Genomic DNA, 15,243 nt, shown 5'->3' with positions numbered 1-15,243 from the left:
CAGCAGCAAGCTGGGTGGTGTTGAGGTCGTCCATCCATTGGCTCCAGCTGCGGAATAATGTGCTGAGCGGGTTGGGGAAGTGCAAGGTGATCCTGTGATTGTGAATTGGATGATAGAGAGGTAGGTCCAGGTGAGTTCTAAAGTGTGGCTTTCTTCGGCTCTGTTGTTGGACACGAAGACAGGGTCCAGTGTGTGTCCTGATCTGTGACTGAGGTCTGTAATCACCTGGGTGAGGCTGATCTTTTTCACTCATTCCAGGAGGTTGGCAGAGTTTGTGCCTGTCTGGTTGTCAAGGTTGAAGTTGAGTTCTCCGAGGAAGATGAGGTGCTTGGATTTAATGGCAAGTGGGGTGATGAAGTCTGTGTTGGTGTTGCAAAGGCCTTCTGTTGGCGAAGGTGTTGTTTTGCTGTTTGTGTGAAGTTAGAAATTAGGGTGATCCATGATCGGTGTGGTGTCATCTTTGATAGTGGTGCAGTGGATTGATTCTTTGGGGATGATGGCGATGCCACCCTGTGTTTGTTGGTGCTGTCCCGGTGTGTCATATTGTAGCCATTGGGCATCACCGTGGCGATGTCGTGGACCAAGGAGTGGTTGAGCCAGATCTCTCTGATGAAAGTTACGTGGGGGTGTGAGGGTGGAGATGGTGTCCCGGACTTCAATGGCATGTTTGCAGAGTGAACTTACATTGAACAGCAGGCATCAGAGTGTTTCTGAGGTAGTGACAGACAGCAGGGTGGGAGTGGCTCTGTCAGGGGTTCAGGCTCGAAGATCTGCAGAGGAGTACCTGTGGGTAGCTGCAGGGTCAGGGGGTTCCTGGCACTGGGTGCGGTCCAGGTGCAGACAGGTGCAGATGGGCTTGCTTTGGCACTCCTGTGGCATGGTCACACTGTGGCCTCCATTAGGTAGGTCCTGGGAGGGTAAAGAGGTGCTGGAGAGGCGACAGTGGGAAGTGGGTGGCGGGAAACAGTAATGGTGTAGGGAGTAAAAAAGGGCAGCAACAACTAAAAAAGAACCTGGTGCTGAATTGACAAAGTGGCTGCCAAGGACTGATCAGGCCAGGGGGGGGGGGCAGTCCTATCAGCAGTCCAGAGTGTGGAGTCCTACAGAGGAGGGAGGCACTTACGATCGAGGGGGAGCTAGAGAGGACCTGCTCAATGGGGCTGCACTGCGGCCTCCATTAAGTAAATCCTTAGAGGAGTACTGGGGAGGCAGGCGGAATGAATGGGTTGCGCGAAACAGGAATGGTAGGGCAGGTCAAAAATGCCAAGAACATCTAAATTAAGAACCTGATGCTGGATTAGCAATCTGGTTGCCAAGGACTGATCAGCACAGGGCAGGAGCAGCCCTATCAGCAGTCCAGAGTGTGGAGTCCCACGGAGGAAGGAGGCACTAGCGAGGGAGGCTTAATGAAGTCCTGCTACAATAATATGTGATTAGTTTAGTCAATGTTTTATTTTTCTTTCTTCTCCATTTTGTTTGTTGTACTCTGAGATGATGATTTATTATTGATCTGCCTTGGTGTTTGTGAACTTCATTATCTGTAAATACTCAAATGCGGTGATTGGAATTTGAATCTAAGAAAGCATCACTCAGTATACTCACCAACCTTTACTGAGTCTGATAAGATGAAAAATTCAGTTCAGACACAGATGGCCAAAACAACTATTTTAACCATACCAGTTGTCACAAGTGAAAGTATACGCAATAAAGTATTTAACTGGTTAGAATACATGGTGTGCAACCTGGGCATATGGTGCTATTTGGATACACATTTCTAATTGTGCAAACATTCCTCACATGGCAAGATGAGGTCGTAATGGGTTCCTGAAAGATACATAGGAACTCCCTTTGCTTCACGATGAAATGTATGCCGGGAGAGGCACTTTTGAAACAACTGCTCACTTCAAAGTAATTTTATAGGTAAGATGATTTGTTACAGGAAAAGTCTCAATAAAGTACAACCTTAGTGGTATTAGTCCCAGAATGACGTGAAAAATACGTCTGCCACAAAATATCCTTTACATTTAAGGTCCTTTGACAAGTGAACTAGACACAGACAAACCACCATCAAAATGAAAGGTTCAAATTGGTAACGTTGAGTAGAGGAAACATCTTACCATTCTTGGACGACCATCTTGTAACTCATCTTTGCCAATACCTTCTTTCTCTTGCATGCCACCTGCAACACACAATGGCAATGAAATATACTGGCATAGGAATCAAAACATCTGATCTTTAAGTTTGCATATCTCAGTCAGGTTTTGCTGTTCTCACTCCTATAACCTCCCTCGGCATTTAGCAATATCATGATAGTAAATATATATATTGGTAATATTATAATAATGGAAACCTGCCTGTCTTTCTACGAAGAGTTAAACATTGTTGGAATATTGTTGTGCGTGTAGCCAAACAGATTTACTCAGCGAAGCAAATGCAATCTATTTATTTCAGATTGCAATTTTTTATCGTTCAATTTGGGTTGAAATCACATTTTGATCTTGAAAACAATGATATTTAATTGTACCAATAAAATGAAGATTTATAAGACTTATTTATATGCTGTGGGAGAGTATGTGGGAATGTGAGCATGGAGAGCAATGATAATCTGGAATTTTCACTAAATAGTACAGTAAGCAGATGACTATAGATGGGGTAAACTGCATTGCCTGCTCATCAATTCTTGTGCATTGGAAGAGAAAACACCAAAACAGAAAACACCAATATGTCAATGTCAAGATTTTACTTTCTTCAAGTATGTTCAAATAGTTATTGGGTAGCTCCATCCGCACTAGACTTGAACTCAGTTGCTCGCCCATTTTTTAAGCAGGTTTAGGGCATTCTTTAGATATTTGATTTGACATGAAAACTAATATTATGTCTGTTTTCGTCCTCTTGCATCCTAACGGTGGCAGCAGCATTGCTTTGCTGTGAGAAGAAAGAGTTTGGTACGAGGTCGCTAGTCATGTAATGAAAAGCTTAAAATCAGTGGTTCCTGTATGAAGTGATCCATATAGAGAACATTGAATACACCTTCTACAATCCTTACCATAACATGTTTTTTAATATGCAGTGAAGGCTCACGTATGTGTTTCTTCACACAATCTACATATTGTTTAGTTACCCGTCTCCATGGAACCTATATTAATGACCTCTAGAGAATGTAAACGGAGCGTATCCGCCAGGATTAAAACCTGTTCTCACTGAGTCAAACACAGATCACTCCAGTGGGAACGTTAGTCTACTGAACCATTAGGCCATTGGTTCAACCTGAAGGTCAATCCACACAAGGGGTATCCAGAAGCGTTTCAACAGCAGGCTTTGTCAGTTCAGGGACTCCCAGAAGATCCTGCTTAAGGGCCACAGCATGGCTCCCAACTACTGAGTTACTTGTGTTCTGGTTCAGGGAGGACATGGTCTTGCCTTTCGAGCTGGACTGTTTACATTGCATTGGAGCAGTGCCAGACCGATTTGAATATGGCTATGTCCAAACTGAGATTGCATGGTGTGCAAAATAATAATGGTCTGGGATGCACCCCAGAGTAATTACCAATAGTTGAGATGAATTCAAGCATTCCATCCATCACATTTTAGTATAGATTAATAGGTCGCTCTTAATGGAACAAAGTATGCCCAGATTTGGGTCCCCTGCACACTGTGTCACCGGAACCAAGGGATACCGGGCTTATTAGCCTCAACTAGGGTAAAACGGGTCCTCGGTTGCTTGTGCTCTGGTTCAGGGAGGACCAGGCCTGGTAGTTTGAGATGGACGGTTCCCATTATAGCAGGGTCAAGACTAAATTGCATATGGCTGGGTCCAGACTGAGGTTGCATGGGGTGCAAAATAACGAATATCCATCACTTTATTTGCATTCTTTAAGAAGCGTTCCAACAGCAGGCTTTGTAAGTTCACAGACTCCCAGAAGATACCACTTAAGGGCCACAGCATGGCTCTCAACTACCCTCTGGCAGGCTCTGCTGTTTCATAGTGCTACCAAATGTAGTTCACCCACACACATCAGATTTTTAACTGGATAGATGCTCAATAATTCCTCAGAAATGGGTTTGGTATCTCCTAATAGTCAGGGTCCTAGGTCCTGGTTCTTCTAAAAACAATATGACACTGGATATCCAGATTCATGTAGGGTTACATTTGGGACCAGCTCAGTTTGTGTAGAAGCCTACAGTAAAAGCACTAAATAATATGGGCAACATTAACTTTGTCAGCTGTCTAGTCATTTGCAGAGGACCTAGTTCCCTTGATGGTTGGTCCCTGTGGTATCACTGTATCTCAGATGGACCCATAGAGGTTTCTGGGCAAGCTGTTTGTGATGACCATACTCTTTGTTAGTTTGCACACTTCACTGTCCATTCTGCTTTGCTCTGTTGGAAACACACTGGTCTGCTTTCACAGCCATCTTTGTCAGATTTCTAATCTAGATGTCAACAAGATGCTGATTGAGAGTTACAGGATCAGATTTCTAACTTTTGTCCGGCAAACGAAGATTGAAAAACGTCTCAAATTGCACAACCACCCAAACTCCCGAACAGCCTTTCAAAGTTGTATAAGCCCCATACATCCAAGACTCCTTTGCCTAAATTACTTGTTGGCCTCATTAAAAGCCAAACCTTCTGATCAATGAATTCAGCATTTTCACATAATTCTGTTAATACTACCAAATTCTAGGGGAGGAACTACGTAGCAACCAAGATGGCCGCATAGGCTCCCGGCTCCGCTGACCTCCGTCTGCTGCTTGATGATCCTGACAGATATCATGATTTTACGCCCGACCCCCGTGTGGATGAATGGTCGCTGAATCTAACGGTGTGGTCCCGAGAAATGTATCGCCCAGATTGACGGAGTTGTGTCGTGTTTAAGATCTCGGCCTAACCGGGCTTCTGAGCCGGGGCCTCGACTACTTGCCCAGTCGGGTTGCAGTTGAATAAAATCAGCCGTGGGACTCAGACAGGGTCCGGTCTCTTGCATTGGAGGTTATCCTGGCCTGTTTCTGGTGGCGAGCGTCTGGTCTGTTCTATACTGAAGGAGTGGTGATAGGCTTCGTCTGTGGCTGTGGGGGGGGGGTCCGCATCCCTGGCGACCAGGTTGCCACCTTCCGGGTCTGCCCGGTCGCGGTGGCGTACTGCTGACTGATAATGCACCCTCCATTGCCGTCCGCTCCGCTCTTGCCTCTTCTCCCGGAGAGACCTGGCTCTCTGAGGAACCCATCCATGCTTGGAACCGAGTGAGTGGAGGCGGATTGGATGAACTGTGAGCCATCCTTGAAGACCGTAATGGCCGCCATCGGGGCACTTCAATTGCATTTGGAGACCCTTGTCCATAAAATGATCACTGGTGACATCGAAATTGGGCGACCGAGTCTGGGCTCTGTTATTTTGCATGACTTTCAACGAACTGATTCTCCCACGATGCCCGTAGTAAAGGAGGACGGAGACCCCGTGCGCGATAAAGTTTTGACGCCATTGACGTGTTTGCAGAATACTTGCGGAATTGTTCCTCTGGGGGTATCGCTGCATTCACCATCGCAACCGATTATTGTGGAGCTACCTGGTTCTTCACCTCTTGAGACTAAGACTAGTATAAACCGAGAGTCACTACCATCCCTTCCCACTCTTGTGGTTCTTTTACATCTACGGAGGAAAGGATATCTGGACTGCATGTCGGTGAGGGAGGTCTTACTGGTGGCAGATGCTTGCAGGGACTCAATGTGTTCGACTGGTCTCATACTAATCTTAATTGAACTTCCTACGAACTTTGACTCTCCTGTGGGGGTGATGGTGTTACCGGACAGAGTCCGCATGAAAGATCGGAGGGGTCAAGGATGAGACTGTTGGTCTGGGTCTGACTTCGGGGCTTTAAAGGACAAGGGAATCGCTAACGTAATGCTTGCGGGAGGTTGGGCGGTGTTCAACGTCTCCCCTGTCTGGCTCTGTCTAAAATAATTTTTGAGTACTCTGTGGTCTTTGGATAGGGGTTGTTCGTTTCAGGTGGGGGGGAAGGTGACCGGGAGTTTGCATGACATTCTCCTCCTCCATTCTCTTTTTACTTTTTGTAGTTTAGTTAGTCGGGGCGACAGGCACGCTGCTAGTTGGGGTTAGGCGAAAGCCACATGCAGGGGTGCAGGGTGGGGGGATGGGTCTATAGTTTTGTTAGTTAGTTTAGTTTTTATGGTTTCTTTATCTCATGCTTTCCTTTCGCTTTCCTTTCATAACGTTGGGGTATTTTCCTGATTTCGTATGTATTCCGGTATCTGGTAACAGTACTTCTTTTGCTATCCTGGCGTCAATGGGTGGGCGGGGTCTGTGTGCGGGCGACTGCGTTGGGTTATAGATTGCTTTGTCATACATCCTGTTTTGTGTTTGCTAGCGCAGGCGCCTCGGTCATTCCCTTTAAATTGATCTGTGATTATCCTATTTTTGTAACTGCTCACTTTATCATAGTATTAGAATGTACGGTACCAGATATGTCTTTCTTTTTTCTTGCTTTTTAGGCTGGGGGGGTAGTTAAACATAAAATGAAACCTGTCTTATCCTGTAACATGTTGTGAGCTCAATACAATGTTTATCCTGATTCGCTGCCAGACCTCGGGGTTGTCAGCTGAAGAGCTGTGTCATTTGATAGCATAGTGGGTCTTATTCTTATGTGGCGGCAGGCCCCTAAGGTTGTTGGCCTGTGCTTGTAATTTTATTGCACTGTACAATAAAGGTTTTTATATATAAAAAAAAAATACTACCAAATTCAGTTCCATCACACCATCTATACAGTTTGAAGGCAAAAGCCTGACTAACCAGAATTTTTTAGCCCCTGTATATTTTTTGAAATTCATATGCACGTTTATGAAAAGCAATTCAAGTCAACAAATTGTTGTCAACAGATTACACCTCAAACTAAGTTCTTTGATAAGCCAGTGCAATGGGGGGGGGGAGCTATTAGGGCAGACGGGTAAGGTCCAAACAGGTATCAGACAAGCAGAAGAGTTTTCGAGTCTTCACATTTAAGAGCTCTTCTTCATGTGCATGAGTTCTGTCTGTATCAATTTGCTATCTTCTCTATTTCCTTCTCTTCCCTTCCTCTTCATTTATCTACCTCTCCACATCTCTTCATTCTCTGTGTGCAGCCTGTGACTCTGGAATTCTGTCTCTCTCTCTCTTTTATTTTTATTTTTTATTTTAAAAAGTTTTACACAGCGCGAACCAGATCCCGAGGGATATCAGAGCGCTTTACAAAAGGATAAAAGGGAGAGTACTAGACCAGTAAAGAATGCTAAACAGTTGTAGTCACGAAAGTCACATACAAATGATACACCACGAGAAACGAGGGAGAATACAGAGGTTCTCTCTTCACCCCTGCAAGCTTTTCTTTTGCAACCTCCCTATCTCCTTTCTTGATCCAGAGCTCAATTTTCTTTGTGGATGACAACATTTGTGTTGGGTGGAGCCTCTTGAATGGAGACAAAGAACAACCTAAGAGTGTACACTTGTGTTAGACCTGGCATCATTGGCATAGGTCTCCCTTCATCTGCTAATCTTTCTATCTTGTATGTCGTATTAGACCTGGCATCATTGGCCTAGGTCTCCCTTCCCCTGCTACTCTTCCTGTCTTGTATGTCGGCTGAATCTAGATGTTCTGGGCGCTGTGCCACTGCTACTCAGTGACACAGCCCGAACGCTCTATGTATGGAAATGACTGTGACATAGAATAACTCTGAAGCTTACATTAGTATAGCATGTTTGGTTAAGTATTATTGTTTATCACCCTATCCGGACCTAGGAACGCGATAGGAACTACAAGTTTAATATGTTTATAATCAGGTCAGCTAGGGCCAACTTTTACTGAGGATCGTTTTGGTATTATATGTTGTTGAAATGTCTTTCCTGAAAACGCAGTAGTTTCTTGTTTTGAAAGCTTTACTGTGGGCTGTTGCAAGTATGCGGATTGGCTGTCTGGTTTTGGAGCAGCAGTGCCAGCTGGGTTAGACCTGGCTGGAGAGAGGGATCAGTATTCCAAGCGTGGGGAGGGGTGACTCTTTGATCCAAGCAGGGTCGCGCCTGACAAGGTGAATGATGGCTCCACCTCCCACTGGGTGTCTGATAGCAGACCCCCTCATTCTGAATGGGCAGGATGTCGCCTCCTAAACCAAATGCTCCCCGACCCCACCGATCTGGTTCTGACTGGAATCAGTCATATGCAACCTTAGAGAACAAAGACTTGTTAGGTATAAAATGGTGTACTGGAACTTTGGCCAAGGGTGTTCCTTCCGGATGTCAAGACGAAACTCTGTCAAAGTGAACGTAGAAAAGGACTTTGCAACTTTAACCCATCTTGTCGAAGAAACTACCCGAGGGCCCAAAATCGAGGGAGCCTCCTGCCGAAGTCTCAGGGATGCTAGACTTCACCCAGTCAGTAGTTGCAATTCCCTTGGGGGGAGTTCCACTTGCAGGTGAGGCCCCCGTCGCATAATCCGGAGCCTCTAGGTGTACTGTAAGGGCAGCGGATTGGGCCTCTTCTGCAACTTTGCTAGGGGTGCTGCAGCTCAGAGTGAACTGACGCAACTGAGCGCCAGCCTAACTCTGAACCTTTGAACCTTTCTTTGCTGAACCTATGCGGCCGCTGCAGCTCAGAGGAAACTGTCACCGTTGAGCGCCCGCCTTACTCTGAACCTTTGCACCTTCCTTTGCTAAACATGTGCGGGACACACCAGCTAAGACGAGAGCCGCTGCCACTGAGGGCCCCACTAATTCTGCACCCTCCAAACTTCCGCAGGATCCGTGTGGGCCGCTGCAGCTGACGGAGAGCTGTAGCCGCTGAGTGCCCACACCTTTTGCTACTGTGCACAATCGTGATTTGTCCTGTGGGCCGCAGCAGTCAAGAGAGAGCTGTAGCTGCTGAGTGCCCACACCTTTTTGCTACTGTGCACTATTGTGATTTGTCCCATGGGACGCCGCAGCCGAGAGAGAGAGCTTTAGCCGCTGAGTGCCCACACCTTTTGCTATTGTGCACCATTGCGAATTGTCCTGTGGGCCGCCGGAGCCGAGAGAAGGTCTGTAGCCGCTGAGTGCCCACACCTTTTGCTACTGTGCACCATCGTGATTTGTCCCGTGCCACAGCCGAGAGCGAGCTATAGCTGTTGAGTGCCACACCTTCTGCAACTGTTCACCATTGTGAGTGGTCCTGTGGGCCGCCACAGCTGGAGGAGAGCTGTAGCCGCTGAGTACTCACACCTCTGGCCACTGTGCACCCCCCTGAGCTGTCCCGTGGGACGTTGCAGCCAGAGGAGAGCTGTAACCACTGAGCGCCCGCACCCTTGACACCTTTTGACTACTTTGCGTCCCCCTTTGGAATTGTCCCACAGACCACCACAGCTAAGAGAGAGCTGTAGCCGCGGAGCACCCGCACCCTTGAAATTTTTGACTACTTTGCATCCCCCTCTGGAATTGTCCCATGGGCTGCCGCAGCCGAGAGAGAGCTGTAGCCGCTGAGCGCCCGCACCAATGGACAACTTTACATCCCCCCAAATTGTCCTGTGGGCCGCCGCTGCCAAGGGAGGGCTGGTGCCGCTATGCGCCCACCACGGAGCAACCCGACGAGAGTCCTTGCCTCCCCCAATCCGGGCCGCCGCAGCCGCGTGCTGCTACTGCGGAGAGCCCGCCTTTCCCTGAGTGCCCGAGCCAGTGTGGATGCACACTTCAGACCTCTGCTGCCCCGTATTGTGGTCGCTGGGAGTCCGCCTGTCACCGTTTCTGCCTCTTGAAGAAGCTGCGCGCTGTCCCCTCTCGCAACAACAGGTACCTGGTGTGCAGCGGGTTATGTAGGCCCCGTCCCTGAACTCAGTCATTGTTACGATTTGGTTGAGATGTTGTCATTTCTTTGATTCCCTACGGGTTGACTTGAATTGTCATTGTTGACGCGCTTTGAGAGTTGAGTTAAAGTGCTAGATAAAGATATTATTTTTCTATACCTACCTGTTGTGTCCTTTTGTGGTGTCATTGCTGCCTTATTGTACGTGGTCATAAACACTTCACACACTGCTTCTGAGATAGGCCTAACTGCTCATGCTACGTTATCACAGGCTTGAGCAGGGGTTATTGAAAGGGGTGACCCACTTGCCCTGACTTAGGAGGAAATATCCCTATTTGGACAATGGCGTCAGCCAGTGCCAACTAGAGACCCCATTTCTAACATTGGCGGTCAGCGGTAAGGACCAGGAACTGCCTTTGTGATTTACATACATTAATTGGTAAACACCACTGGTGAGCGTAAACAAGCGCAGCCCCAATTGTTTTTTTGTGTTTGATTGGTTAGTTGTCCTGTTAGTTGACTTGTTGATAGCAGTCATGAGCACTGCTAGTAGAGGAAAGCCAACTTTCAATGCTTCGGAGGATCTCACCTTTGAGGAAGAAAGATTAGATACCTATACCACCAGACAGCTGAAGTCCCTTTGTCAGCAATTCCGAGTCCCTGTGAAAGGCCTCTCTAGGGAGGAGTACCTGAAGGCACTAAAGGCCTAGTGGAAAGCTAGAGAGTCCAACGGGGATGAGGAGGAGAATGCTGGAGGGCAGCCAGATGATATAGTAGAGAGGGGTGGGTATAGAACACCCTCCAATCCAGGTACTAGTGTCTCCCAAAGGAGCCTGACCCAAGAAGCGCTGAAGGACAGGGAAATAGATAGGAGGCATAGTTTGCAGATGGCTAAATTAGAAGGTCAGAAGGATCTAGAGAGTAAAAAGTTCGACATTGAGAAGAATCGATTGTCAATAAAACTGGAGAAAATGAAAATGGAGCATGAAAGAATGTTGAGGGAAATGGAGATCAGGGCGAGGAGTGTCCCGGTCCCCCCCTCTGGTGGCAGCATGCATTCAGTAACTCCTAAGAGTAGAGTTTATATTCCTAAAGCTGTTATTAAGGATTTTCACAAGAGTGAGGATATTGGGCAATGGTTTGCTGCATATGAGATAGCAATGGTGTCCCACCGGGTCCCTGAGAAGGTTTGGGGATCAGGGTTGTGGGAACGCTTTATGAGTAATGGTAGGGATACTCTGTTGGATCTGCCTGAGGAGAGAAGGATTGTGTATGCCCATGTGAGGGAAGCTTTGATGACCCGGTATGGTTTGACCCCAGAAATGTACAGGCAGAGGTTTAGGACCTGTAAGAAGTTAAAGGGTACCACATGGGTCGAATATGTGTCATATTTCTGTAGAGCAATGGATCGCTGGGTAAAAGGTAGCAAGGTGCAAACTTTTGAGTAGTTGTACGATTTTTCTGCATGGGAGCATTTCTCTGGTAACTGTTTTACCGAGCTATGCCAGCACCTGATTGATAGCAAGCTGACCAATCCTAGGAAGCTTTCTGAGGAGGCAGATCACTGGGTGAGCACCCGGGCCCGCAAAGATTTTGTGGGAGACTACGCCAAGGGTGGGCAGGATCCCCAGCAGAGAAGTGGGGAGGACAAAGGTAAACTGAGGTAGTTCCAGAAAGGGCCCCAAAGTAATTACCCAGGGAACCAAACAGTGGTGTCCCAGCGTCCCCCGGAGAAGAAGCCAGTGTCCCCGACAGGTAGGCCACTCACTTGTTTCAAGTGTCGTCAAGTTGGCCACTGGTATTATGATCCCCAGAGGGACTCCTTGTGCACCACCCGTGCGCCATTCCACCAGATTACCAGCGTAGCTCTGGGGGTCGAGAAGATGGAGGTCCAAGGTGGATGCAATCCTGTAGAGTTGACCCTTGTCTCGCTAGGAGACTTTGAGAAGGTCCCTAATCCCACATTGCTGCATAACACTAAGAAGTACCGGCAGTGGATGACCATCAATGGCCATAGGGTGAAGGCTCTCAGGGACACAGGAGCTACTGTGACTGCTGTCAGCTGCAGGTTGGTGTCCAAAGAGCAGATTGTCCCCCATGCATTCTGTCACATCGTGTCAGCTGACCACTCAGAGAGCCAGTGTGAGGTGGCTCAGGTTCCCTTCGAGTGGGGAGGTCTCAGGAACTCTCCAAATGGCTGTGAGACCAGCCATGCCGATAGATTGACTTTTGGGCAATGATATAGAGATCTCCCCGTGGGCTGCAGTGGAGAGAAAGTCTCATTTGGAAATGCTAACCTGCCTGAATGGGTAAGAAGTTTGGGCAGGAGGTTCCGGAGCCCGAAAATATGGCCCAGGCCCAGGCCTCAAAGAGAAAGGGTAGGGGCCATGGGAAACCTTCCCCCACGGTCCCAGAGGGGGCAGACCCTGAGGAAGATGCCCTAGGACCCACAGGGGAAAAGGGGGCTAAACTAGGGGACCTACCAAAGCTGATTTGGCAGCAGGAAAGGGGGCCCTCCAGGGAGAAATTTTGTGAGCAACAGAGAACCTGCACTTCTCTGGAGGGAGCGTAGCGACAGGCCACCGCCCAGGCCGCAGGTGATCAAACAGGGTCACATTGGATTTATTGGGAGAATGACCTCCTTTACAGTGAGCCTAAGGTTGCTGAACCTGGGTCAGCCCGTGTGCTGGGGGTACCCCAACGCTTCTGCACCTTTCTACTGGGGTTGGCTCATGAGGTGCCATTACCCGGACATCTGGGGCAGACGAAGACCTTTGAGAGGCTGGTCACCTACTTCTATTGGCCCCAGATGCACAGGAGCTCAGATGGTCACTGCAGGATGTGTGAGACTTGCCAGGCAAGTGGGAATAGTAGGGGGAAGCTCAGGGCCCCCCTGCAGCCCTTCCCTGTGGTTAGCACCCCATTCGAGAGAGTGAGCATCGATATTGTGGGGCCTCTGGATCCCAAGACAGCCATGGGCAACATGTTCATCCTGGTCTTGGTGAACTATGCCACCCGGTACCCTGAGGCCATCCCACTCAGGACAGTGATGGTCGATGTGGTGGGACGGGCACTGATGGGGATTTTCTCCTGCCTGGGGTACCCCAGCGGTGTCCAATAGGGGACTAATTTCATCTCCAAGTGCATGAAGTCTCTGTGGGAGGAGTGTGGGGTGACCTATAAGTTCACCACTCCTTATCACCCCCAGGGTAATGAGCTGGTTGAGAGATTCAACCGGACCCTTATGGGCATGATTATTGGCCTAGTTGAACCCATGAAGCATAAGTGGGATGTTCTCTTGCCATGACTGTTGTTTGCCTACCGTGAGGTGCCACAGAAATCCTTAGTGTTCTGTCCCTTTGAGCTGCTCTATGGTCACCCGGTAAGAGGGCCTGGGTCTGGTCAAGGAAGGCTGGGAGCAACGTCCCAGGAGACCTCCCCAGGATGTGTTCAGTTACATGATGGCCTTCAAAAACCAGACTCAGCGTTTTAGGAAGCTTGCTGAGGCAAACCTGGAAGCCAGCCAGGAGGAGATGAAACGCTGCAATGATCAGAATGCCACTCTGATCAAGTTTCAGCCTGGACAAAAGGTTTGTGTCATGGCCACCGTGGAGCATTGCGTGCTCCAAGATAAGTGGTCCGGCCCCTTTGAGGTAGTGGGGCGTAAACGTCCTGTTACATACCTGGTGGACTTACAGTCTCCTAGGAACCCCTTACAGGTCCTACCTGTTAACCGCCTGATGCCCCACTTTGAGAGGTCGGAGGTGAGCATGCTTCTGCCCACCGATGCTGGGATGGAGGAGGAGAGCGAGCCAGTTCCTGACCTCCTGTGTGCCGGGGAGCGAGATGGGTTAGTGGAAGGTATGATCTTCTTCCCTGCATTGACCCCTGAGCAGCAGGGTGATTGTCGTCAACTGTTTGGACAATTCGGTGATCCGTTCTCCCTCATGCCTAGTGTCACGGATTGGTGTGTCCATGACGTGGACACCGGGGACAGTCCTCGCATTAAGCATCAGGCTTACTGAGTGACTGACCGGGAAGGAGCCTACATTAAGGAGGAGGTCATCAAAATGTTGGCCCTTGAGGTGATTGAGTCCTCAAGCAGCCAGTGGTCCAGCCTAGTGGTTCTGGTCCCGAAAGCTGCTGCACCTGATGCCAGCCCAGAACTTCGGTTCTGTGTGGATTATCGGGGCCCCAACTCAGTCACCAAAACTAACGCGCACCCCATCCCCGAGCTGATGAGCTCACAGATCGGTTGGGGACTGCCAAATACCTCAGCACCTTTAACTTGACGTGGGTATTGGCAGATCGCCTTGACTGAGGGTGCAAAGGAGAGATCAGCCTTCTCTACCCCTGATGGGCATTACCAGTACCGGGTGCTGCTTTTTGGTATGAAGAATGCCCCTGCCACCTCCCAAAGGTTGGTCAACTGGTTGTTGGTTGGGCTGGAGGACTTCAGTCCTGCCTACCTGTATGACATTGCAGTGTTTAGCTCCTCTTGGAAGGACCACGTGCGCCACCTGTGGGAATTATTGATGACACTGCGGAGAGCAGGCCTCACAATCAAAGCCAGTAAGTGCCAGATTGGACACGGTTCAGTAGTATATTTGGGACACCAGGTGGGAAGCGGCCAGATGGCGCCCCTTCAGCCCAAAATTAAGGCTATTCTGTCGTGGGAACTCCCCAAGAATCAGACGCAGGTGAGGGCCTTCTTAGGACTCACGGGGTACTATAGGAGGTTTGTTAATAGATATGGCCACATTGTTGCAACCTTGAGTGAGCTGACTTCTAAGAAGCAGCCGAAGAAAGTTAACTGGACTGCCACCTGTCAGGAAGCTTTTGACGCCCTGAAGACTGCCATGTGCACTGCACCCATGCTTCAGGCGCCCAAATTTTCAAAGGAATTTGTTGTCCAGACGGATGCCTCAGAGCATGGTATAAGGGCTGTTCTGTCACAGATCAATGAGGAGGGACTAGACCAACCAGTAGCCTTCCTAAGTAGAAAGTTACTACCTCTGGAACAGAAGTGGAGTGCAATTGAGCGTGAGGATTTCGCTGTGGTCTGGGCGCTGAAGAAGTTGAGACCCTAGCTGTTTGGGACTCACTTCTGGGTTCAGACAGACCACAGGCCCCCTACATGGTTGATGCAGATGAAGGGTGAGAATACCAAGTTGTTGAGGTGGTCCATTTACCTACAGGGGATGGTTTTCACAGCGGAACACCGCCCTGGTACCGAACACGCCAACGCTGACGGTCTATTCAGATGTTTCCACCTTAGTGAGGAGAACCCCAAAGGGGATAGTTAGTTCTCCCCCACATTTCAGCTGGAAGGATTGCATGTTAGACCTGGCATCATTGGCATAGGTCTCCCTTCCCCTGCTCCTCTTCCTGTCTTGTATGTTGTGTTAGACCTGGCATCATAGGCTTAG

At 48.8% G+C, this 15,243-nt stretch overlaps 1 protein-coding gene across 1 annotated transcript in view; it reads right to left on the bottom strand.

Annotated features, from left to right (window-relative positions):
- The window catches only part of LOC147682166 (putative pancreatic secretory proteinase inhibitor), a 97,591-nt gene that overhangs the window by 42,404 nt on the left and 39,944 nt on the right, over positions 1-15,243 (bottom strand). The window contains exon 2 of the mRNA XM_086943566.1: positions 2,118-2,179. Coding sequence (XP_086799692.1) covers positions 2,118-2,179 — 62 coding nt within the window. The remainder of the gene's footprint in view (positions 1-2,117; positions 2,180-15,243) is intronic.

This window comes from Lissotriton vulgaris, chromosome 11 (assembly GCF_964263255.1).
Source record: "Lissotriton vulgaris chromosome 11, aLisVul1.2, whole genome shotgun sequence".
In the NCBI taxonomy this organism is placed as follows: Eukaryota; Metazoa; Chordata; class Amphibia; order Caudata; family Salamandridae; genus Lissotriton; species Lissotriton vulgaris.
This window is presented reverse-complemented; position numbering and strand designations above follow the sequence as displayed.